A 10,227-nucleotide genomic window follows, 5' to 3' on the forward strand; every position below is an offset into this window, starting at 1 on the left:
CAACAAAAAGCAGGAATTGCGCCAAGCCATAGAGCAGTTGGCCGCCCAGGTGGCAGCGGTGCAAATCGCACCCTCACAAGCAAAGGCTCCAAAAATCAAGGTTTATGAGCCCATTGATATCAAAGACAATGTTCAATGCAATGAGCCTTTAGATGCCGTTAAATGCCTGCCCGACTTTACGGGGGCACAAGAAACATACGTCTCTTGGCGGCAAGCGGCGGTAGCCGCATATTACATTTTTAGGAATTATGTTAATAGCTCACGCCATTATCAGGCGGTAGTCATAATTCAATATTAGGGGCCCTGCCGATGCAGTGCTATCCTCGTTCGGCACAATATTGAATTTTGATGCGATTATAGACCGCCTCGATTTCACATATAGTGACAAACGACAGATTCACGTCATCGAGCAGGAAATGGGTACCCTCAGACAGGGAAGCCTCACGCTTCTGCAATACTATGACGAGGTCGATAAAAAACTCACCTTGCTTACTAATAAGGCAATTATGTCGTACAAAGCATAAGCGGCAAGAATTTTATGCGAAAAGTTCCGGGATGATGCGCTCCGCATTTTTATTTCGGGCCTCAAGCGCAGCCTCTCCGATGTCCTTTTCTCGGCAAAGCCGAAGGACATGCCAACTGCGCTGGCATTGGCTCAAGAAGTGGAATCAAACCACGAGAGGTACACCTTCGCAGCATCGTTCGCGAAGAGCCTGGAAGATAGAAACAGGAAGCAAGTTCCAAAGGCGCAAGATCCGATCGATCCGGCCCGCCCAAAAGGCAGAGGGTAAATCACATTACTCAGGGCCCAAACGAAACCGAAGATTACACCGCCGCAGCTTTAAGCGCGACACAAGAAGTCAGTGACGATGCTATCCATGAATATGTTTCGGACGCAATTAATTTTTTAGGGGAAAATCCCTGCTACCTGTCATCAGACGAAGAGTAGCGGGGGTAGATATGAGACTTTTAATAGATACGGGCGCGGCAAAAAATTTCATCCGTCCATACGAGGGGTTGAAATGTGTCCGCCCAGTAGAATCGCCATTCACGATACATTCGATCTGTCATATATGTATACTTACAATAAAACCTACACTCTCTCTTCCTTTACTAACGTTACCAGACATTGTAACCAACATTATGGGCATCTCTGTAAATTCGAAAATAGATATACACACTTTAATAAAGGCAGTTCGCAGCCACACTTCAGAATGAAAGCACAGACCTCTACCTTATGGACATAACACCTTAACGACGAGGATAAAAGAAAAGCGTATCACGCAATTGTTGATTTTCATCAAGATGCCGACAGATACTAACTTATTACAAGCAATCCTGAGCTCTCCATTCCAGAGGTACAGGGAGAATAAACCATACGTCAGTGACTCAGAATCTGATAGCGAAGGGCCCCCGCGTACTAACCCCACAGTAGGAATTATGGACCCAGAGCAGCTTAAAGTTGTAATTCAGGCCGCGGTTAACCATGCCTTGGCGGAAAGGGTCAACAAAGAGCAGGAATTGCGCCAAGCCATAGAGCAGTTGGCCACCCAGGTGGCAGCGGTGCAAATCGCAACCTCACAAGCAAAGGCTCCAAAAATCAAGGTTTATGAGCCCATTGATATCAAAGACAATGTTCAATGCAATGATCCTTTAGATGCCGTTAAATGCCTGCCCGAATTTACAGGGGCACAAGAAACATACGTCTCTTGGCGGTAAGCGGCGGTAGCCGCATATTACATTTTTAGGAATTATGTTAATAGCTCACGCCATTATCAGGCGGTAGTCATAATTAGGAGTAAGATTAGGGGCCCTGCCGATGCAGTGCTATCCTCGTTCGGCACAATATTGAATTTTGATGCGAATATAGACCGCCTCGATTTCACATATAGTGACAAACGACAATTTCACGTCATCGAGCAGGAAATGGGTACCCTCAGACAGGGAAGCCTCACGCTTCTGCAATACTATGACGAGGTCGATAAAAAACTCACCTTGCTTACTAAGGCAACTATGTCGTACAAAGCATAAGCGGCAAGAATTTTATGCGAAAAGTTCCGGGATGATGCGCTCCGCATTTTTATTTCGGGCCTCAAGCGCAGCCTCTCCGATGTCCTTTTCTCGGCAAAGCCGAAGGACATGCCAACTGCGCTGGCATTGGCTCAAGAAGTGGAATCAAACCACGAGAGGTACACCTTCGCAGCATCGTTCGCGAAGAGCCTGGAAGATAGAAACAGGAAGCAAGTTCCAAAGGCGCAAGATCCGATCGATCCGGCCCGCCCAAAAGGCAGAGGGTAAATCACATTACTCAGGGCCCAAACGAAACCGAAGATTACACCGCCGCAGCTTTAAGCGCGACACAAGAAGTCAGTGACGATGCTATCCATGAATATGTTTCGGACGCAATTAATTTTTTAGGGGAAAATCCCTGCTACCTGTCATCAGACGAAGAGTAGCGGGGGTAGATATGAGACTTTTAATAGATACGGGCGCGGCAAAAAATTTCATCCGTCCATACGAGGGGTTGAAATGTGTCCGCCCAGTAGAATCGCCATTCACGATACATTCGATCTGTCATATATGTATACTTACAATAAAACCTACACTCTCTCTTCCTTTACTAACGTTACCAGACATTGTAACCAACATTATGGGCATCTCTGTAAATTCGAAAATAGATATACACACTTTAATAAAGGCAGTTCGCAGCCACACTTCAGAATGAAAGCACAGACCTCTACCTTATGGACATAACACCTTAACGACGAGGATAAAAGAAAAGCGTATCACGCAATTGTTGATTTTCATCAAGATGCCGACAGATACTAACTTATTACAAGCAATCCTGAGCTCTCCATTCCAGAGGTACAGGGAGAATAAACCATACGTCAGTGACTCAGAATCTGATAGCGAAGGGCCCCCGCGTACTAACCCCACAGTAGGAATTATGGACCCAGAGCAGCTTAAAGTTGTAATTCAGGCCGCGGTTAACCATGCCTTGGCGGAAAGGGTCAACAAAGAGCAGGAATTGCGCCAAGCCATAGAGCAGTTGGCCACCCAGGTGGCAGCGGTGCAAATCGCAACCTCACAAGCAAAGGCTCCAAAAATCAAGGTTTATGAGCCCATTGATATCAAAGACAATGTTCAATGCAATGATCCTTTAGATGCCGTTAAATGCCTGCCCGAATTTACAGGGGCACAAGAAACATACGTCTCTTGGCGGTAAGCGGCGGTAGCCGCATATTACATTTTTAGGAATTATGTTAATAGCTCACGCCATTATCAGGCGGTAGTCATAATTAGGAGTAAGATTAGGGGCCCTGCCGATGCAGTGCTATCCTCGTTCGGCACAATATTGAATTTTGATGCGATTATAGACCGCCTCGATTTCACATATAGTGACAAACGACAATTTCACGTCATCGAGCAGGAAATGGGTACCCTCAGTCAGGGAAGCCTCACGCTTCTGCAATACTCTGACGAGGTCGATAAAAAACTCACCTTGCTTACTAATAAGGCAACTATGTCGTACAAAGCATAAGCGGCAAGAATTTTATGCGAAAAGTTCCGGGATGATGCGCTCCGCATTTTTATTTCGGGCCTCAAGCGCAGCCTCTCCGATGTCCTTTTCTCGGCAAAGCCGAAGGACATGCCAACTGCGCTGGCATTGGCTCAAGAAGTGGAATCAAACCACGAGAGGTACACCTTCGCAGCATCGTTCGCGAAGAGCCTGGAAGATAGAAACAGGAAGCAAGTTCCAAAGGCGCAAGATCCGATCGATCCGGCCCGCCCAAAAGGCAGAGGGTAAATCACATTACTCAGGGCCCAAACGAAACCGAAGATTACACCGCCGCAGCTTTAAGCGCGACACAAGAAGTCAGTGACGATGCTATCCATGAATATGTTTCGGACGCAATTAATTTTTTAGGGGAAAATCCCTGCTACCTGTCATCAGACGAAGAGTAGCGGGGGTAGATATGAGACTTTTAATAGATACGGGCGCGGCAAAAAATTTCATCCGTCCATACGAGGGGTTGAAATGTGTCCGCCCAGTAGAATCGCCATTCACGATACATTCGATCTGTCATATATGTATACTTACAATAAAACCTACACTCTCTCTTCCTTTACTAACGTTACCAGACATTGTAATCACCAACATTATGGGCATCTCTGTAAATTCGAAAATAGATATACACACTTTAATAAAGGCAGTTCGCAGCCACACTTCAGAATGAAAGCACAGACCTCTACCTTATGGACATAACATCTTAACGACGAGGATAAAAGAAAAGCGTATCACGCAATTGTTGATTTTCATCAAGATGCCGACAGATACTAACTTATTACAAGCAATCCTGAGCTCTCCATTCCAGAGGTACAGGGAGAATAAACCATACGTCAGTGACTCAGAATCTGATAGCGAAGGGCCCCCGCGTACTAACCCCACAGTAGGAATTATGGACCCAGAGCAGCTTAAAGTTGTAATTCAGCCCGCGGTTAACCATGCCTTGGCGGAAAGGGTCAACAAAGAGCAGGAATTGCGCCAAGCCATAGAGCAGTTGGCCGCCCAGGTGGCAGCGGTGCAAATCGCAACCTCACAAGCAAAGGCTCCAAAAATCAAGGTTTATGAGCCCATTGATATCAAAGACAATGTTCAATGCAATGATCCTTTAGATGCCGTTAAATGCCTGCCCGAATTTACAGGGGCACAAGAAACATACGTCTCTTGGCGGCAAGCGGCGGTAGCCGCATATTACATTTTTAGGAATTATGTTAATAGCTCACGCCATTATCAGGCGGTAGTCATAATTAGGAGTAAGATTAGGGGCCCTGCCGATGCAGTGCTATCCTCGTTCGGCACAATATTGAATTTTGATGCGATTATAGACCGCCTCGATTTCACATATAGTGACAAACGACAATTTCACGTCATCGAGCAGGAAATGGGTACCCTCAGACAGGGAAGCCTCACGCTTCTGCAATACTATGACGAGGTCGATAAAAAACTCACCTTGCTTACTAATAAGGCAACTATGTCGTACAAAGCATAAGCGGCAAGAATTTTATGCGAAAAGTTCCGGGATGATGCGCTCCGCATTTTTATTTCGGGCCTCAAGCGCAGCCTCTCCGATGTCCTTTTATCGGCAAAGCCGAAGGACATGCCAACTGCGCTGGCATTGGCTCAAGAAGTGGAATCAAACCACGAGAGGTACACCTTCGCAGCATCGTTCGCGAAGAGCCTGGAAGATAGAAACAGGAAGCAAGTTCCAAAGGCGCAAGATCCGATCGATCCGGCCCGCCCAAAAGGCAGAGGGTAAATCACATTACTCAGGGCCCAAACGAAACCGAAGATTACACCGCCGCAGCTTTAAGCGCGACACAAGAAGTCAGTGACGATGCTATCCATGAATATGTTTCGGACGCAATTAATTTTTTAGGGGAAAATCCCTGCTACCTGTCATCAGACGAAGAGTAGCGGGGGTAGATATGAGACTTTTAATAGATACGGGCGCGGCAAAAAATTTCATCCGTCCATACGAGGGGTTGAAATGTGTCCGCCCAGTAGAATCGCCATTCACGATACATTCGATCTGTTATATATGTATACTTACAATAAAACCTACACTCTCTCTTCCTTTACTAACGTTACCAGACATTGTAATCACCAACATTATGGGCATCTCTGTAAATTCGAAAATAGATATACACACTTTAATAAAGGCAGTTCGCAGCCACACTTCAGAATGAAAGCACAGACCTCTACCTTATGGACATAACATCTTAACGACGAGGATAAAAGAAAAGCGTATCACGCAATTGTTGATTTTCATCAAGATGCCGACAGATACTAACTTATTACAAGCAATCCTGGCTCAACAGCAGGAATTTACGACAACTATATTGGAGCAGCAACGGAACTGGATGCAAGATATACTAAGCAAAAATGCCGCAGCTAGCGTGAGTGATTCGGTACGCGCGGGTGAATCTATATGCCCTCCGTTTCACATATTTGACAAAGATGTACAAAGCTGGGAGTCATATCTAGAACAATTATCACAACATTTCAATGTATATTCGGTCAGTGCAGATCTGAAACAAAAAGCTTACTTCCTTTCGTGATGTGGTGTATCAATATTTGAACTTCTAAAAAATCTTTTGGGAAGTAGCAATTTGAACACATTTACATACAAGCAACTCACAGACAAGCTCACGGAGCATTTCACAACCAAACGTCATATTGTTGCAGCTCGTTACGAGTTCAAAAGAGAGATGAAACATTCACAAGCACATAGAAAGTGGGTAGCCGACATGCGCGGGTTCGCTCGTGAATGCTCGTGAATTTGTGTGCAACGCAGAAGGTTGTTTGTCAAACTATGTAGATGAAATGATTCGCGATCAAATAATAGTACATACGACATATAATGCAGTTCGCATCTGCTTTTCAAAAGACGCAACCAACTCTTGAAGATGTGCTCATAATAGCAGAAACTTACGAGACAACAACAAAAACCGTAGCAACGCTAAAAGAAAATATAGAAAAAAATGTACCCCTTAATGCAATTAATAGTTATCAAAAAGAAACGCCAGTAAGGAAATCAAACAAAAACGCATTAAAATCGTGCTCTGGCTGTGGTCATTCTCATCCAAGAGAAAAGTGCAAGTTTCGCGATGCCGTATGCTACAAGTGTGGTAGAAAGGGACATATTACCGTCGTATGTATGTCAAATCAAGACAAAAGTAATTGGCGAAATCAAGACCAAGTTAAAAAGCAAGATAAAAACGAAGCAAACGATATAGAAATGATTGAAGCAGTGTACAGTGTAACAGGCTTAATCAAAAATGAAAGGAACAAAAAAGTCATTGATCTGGAAATCTTAAACAAAGGGGTTTCATTTTAAATGGACTCAGGAGCAACCGCATCCGTAATAAACTCAAACACATACGCTCACGAGTGTTGCACTCATTTGGGCGCACACCAATACCATTGCTTTTGGAGCTGCATACGGTTGCGAAATGTGGTGAAATAGAAAGAGAAATTATATTAATAGTGGCAAACGTGGAAAATTCGAACAATCTTTTTGGTTTGGATTTATTCAAAACATTCGGTTTTGATATAATGCACGAGGTGCACAGTGTCAATGTGACTGACATGCACAACAAATATAAAAACGTTTTTGAGCCCGCAATGGGAGAGATAAAAGACTTCAAAGCCAGTGTAATTTTAAAATCGACAGCAACACCGAAGTTTTATAAAAGCCGCCAAATTCCTTTTGCACAAATAGAAAAATTTAAGGCAGAGGCAGACAGATTAGTCCAAGCAGGGTTTTGGAAACCGGTGAAGTTTAGCAACTGGGCATCCCCAATTGTTCTCGTACCTAAGCCAGTCCTATGGGTAAAGTAAACTATTATTGCAATTTTATTCCAAATTATTCGCAGTTGGCAGCACCCTTGAACCAACTTCGCAGAAAAAATGTATCATACATATTTGGGCAAAACAGCTGTTCGTCCGTAGAGCGTTATGCGGCAACTACGTCAAACTTGAACTCGCGGGAGTAGCGGTAGGTCCCGGAGTCGTAGTCAAGGAACGTAAATAGTCTGACTAAATTTACCTGGTTTCTGCAAGGGACTGCTCGGGTTGGCCAGACGCTTGCTGTGATCAGGCTGGAATTGCGGTTGCGTGCTTGAAGTCCTCGGTAGGGTTTTCCTCAAGCACCGTTGGGATGGTGATTCGGCTGATCCCTTATCGGCCGATCCTACTGGCGGTCCGTTTCACGGGAGCAACACTCGAAGTAGGTTAGATAGTGCGGGGTCGGCTGGTGGTCCGGTTTTACGGTAGCAACACTCGAGCTAGACTGGTATGCCGCGAGATCTCCTCGTGGTCCGTTTCACGGGAGCAACACTCGGAGTAGTTAGAGAACGCGGGGTCTACTGGCGGTCCGTTTCACGGGAGCAACACTCGGAGTAGACTGGTATGCCGCGGGTCCTACTTGTGAATCGTTTTACACAGGATCACGTGATGTAGGCTGAGTTTAAGTGCCGGAGTTTCAACACTGAGTAACGAGACGATTGACTCTGATTTCGGAACTGTCTTTATTTCAGAAGAATACCTCTTATATAAGATGCTAAATTATACATCATTAAATCTAAGAAAGGTCAAGGTTCTGGACGTGCTAATACTAAGGTTAATGCCAGGGTCACCCACCTCTGAGTCTGCTGACTCAGGGGTTGTTTGTTCACGTACTGTTTTCCACACGCATTTCGGCTTCGCTGGCTAGTTTCGGCTTGTCTCGGTCAGTCGGTCATTCTTCCCGTTGATCACGCTGACTCTGCTTCCGGAGCCATCGACTAGTGCCGAGTTGGGTATTGGCTTATGCTTAGAGTTACAATATTAATAGGCTAGTAGGTCTGATGCTTGTATATGCTGATCTGCTGATGCATCTTGATGACACTAGGTGCCAACATACATTCTGACCTGCTGATGCATCTTGATGACACTAGGTGCCATGTATTGTGACCTGCTGATGCATCTTGATTGATTAGTAGGTCTTGGCACTAGGTGCCAACATTCTCCCCCCCCCCCCCCCATTGAAGTATTCAATAATAGGGGCTGCTGGTTCGTTTTTTGCACCACTCTTCGTATCTTCGTTGATCATGTCGTTGCTCTTCTTTCGAGTTATTGGTCCTTATTATGGACGTATGAAATGGACCTGTCATGAGCGGGACTCCAACATCCAGGAGTTCATCGATGAATATTGTCGCAGCCTACGCTTACGCTGCTATGATCTTCACTTCTGGTACTATGGCCGCATTCTTCCTCGCCGCGGTACCCCCGCCTCTCTGGGAATGGAGGATCGCGATCTCATTATTGTCCAGTTTCGACCGTTTGGCCGTATTGCCCTAGGGCGCCTCTCTCGTCGTTCCGCTTGGAGCAGTGATGACAACCTTTCTACTGATAGTGGTGCTTCCTCGATGGGTACCAGTGATGGAGAAGCTTCTTAAGATTACCTTAATTTAATAAACCCTTCTTATAACTATGTATGTCTTGCTTGCCTTTTACTGTGGAGCCTCTGGATCGTACACTTCAAATATCTTGTGGTGTCCATCTCTTGCCAACATGGCCAGCCCGGGTCGTTGTTCGACCAGCTGGAATTCTTCTCCTTGGGTTATTCTCCTTGTCGTCCTCCGGTGATGGGTTGCTGAGGTGTCCTTCCGGGCACACCGCGTGTACCCTGCCCATGCGGCTATGAGGATTGCTACTCCTGACATTATTACTCCGGAATATTGATGAACCAGATTCCAGTCTGCCTCGTTGTCCACCTCTTCCTGTGCTTGCTTTGTCCATGTTTTTAGCCCCTGCACCTCTGCATGTAGTTGGTCTAGCTGATCTAATGTTGCTTCCAACTGTCCTTCTGTTGTCCTTATTTTTTCATGTGATGGCCACTCGTGAACGTAACTTCCTGACATCCTTATTGTTCCTGATGAGTTAAACTGCGCCCGCCCCAACAATGTAATGGTCGGGCTTTGGATCACACAATCTTGCCTGATTGTCAGCTTGCCTACGCCGTCGATGATGATTTCCGGGCCCAATAGTGTTTGCTTAAACTCGCATACCTTATTTCCGTTCGTCCCGCTGATACACTGACTGAGGTGTTCTTGATTGATCGCAAAGTGGTGTTTCCGATGATCATCGACTGCTAGATATTTTGTTTCCGTCTTGGTTATCACCAGGCCTTCTCTCGTTATTTGTGGAATTGACTCCATCCGATATACTGTGAATTCGTCTTCTTCGACTAATGGAACACTCGTATGGAACATTAGTAAGTCCTCGGTTTCTTGTACCCTTGTGGTCGCCAGTCGATATAAGTCTCGTGCTGTCTCACTTGTGATGGGTAATCGTCTTCCCGGTGGAAGGTGTGTTTGTATTTTTGTGATCACCTGTTTCACTTGTTCTCTCGTTATTGTGAGCCCGACACCAATGCAGGGCTCAATTTTCCTTCGTGTGCCCCGATTAGCACATTTAATACAGCATCCTGGACTCGACGAATGTGACTTGCCACGACGACCAACTCTGAAACTGCATGTGGCAGATACCGATCAGCCGCATGGCTTCTCACCTTGATTCTGGCCAGGCTGGCTTCTAGGTCCTGCATCCTCTTCTGCGTTTTGATCGTCGTCCTCCGCATAATGTTGATGGTGGTATCCAGAACTGACGTTTGGTTCTCT

At 45.5% G+C, this 10,227-nt stretch overlaps 1 protein-coding gene across 1 annotated transcript; it reads right to left on the reverse strand.

The window, feature by feature from the left end:
• Positions 1-9,057: 9,057 nt before the first annotated feature.
• LOC123258301 lies at positions 9,058-9,819 on the reverse strand. Its single transcript, XM_044718172.1, has one exon. The coding sequence runs from the start codon at positions 9,817-9,819 to the stop codon at positions 9,058-9,060; it is 762 nt and encodes a 253-aa protein (XP_044574107.1).
• Positions 9,820-10,227: the final 408 nt, after the last annotated feature.

This window comes from Drosophila ananassae, unplaced genomic scaffold (assembly GCF_017639315.1).
Source record: "Drosophila ananassae strain 14024-0371.13 unplaced genomic scaffold, ASM1763931v2 tig00000121, whole genome shotgun sequence".
NCBI classification, from domain to species: domain Eukaryota; kingdom Metazoa; phylum Arthropoda; class Insecta; order Diptera; family Drosophilidae; genus Drosophila; species Drosophila ananassae.

What these genes read in the sequence shown, in the direction of transcription:
- LOC123258301 (XM_044718172.1), bottom strand. Translation starts at nt 9,819, where the DNA reads ATGTTCCATACGAGTGTTCCATTAGTCGAAGAAGACGAATTCACAGTA.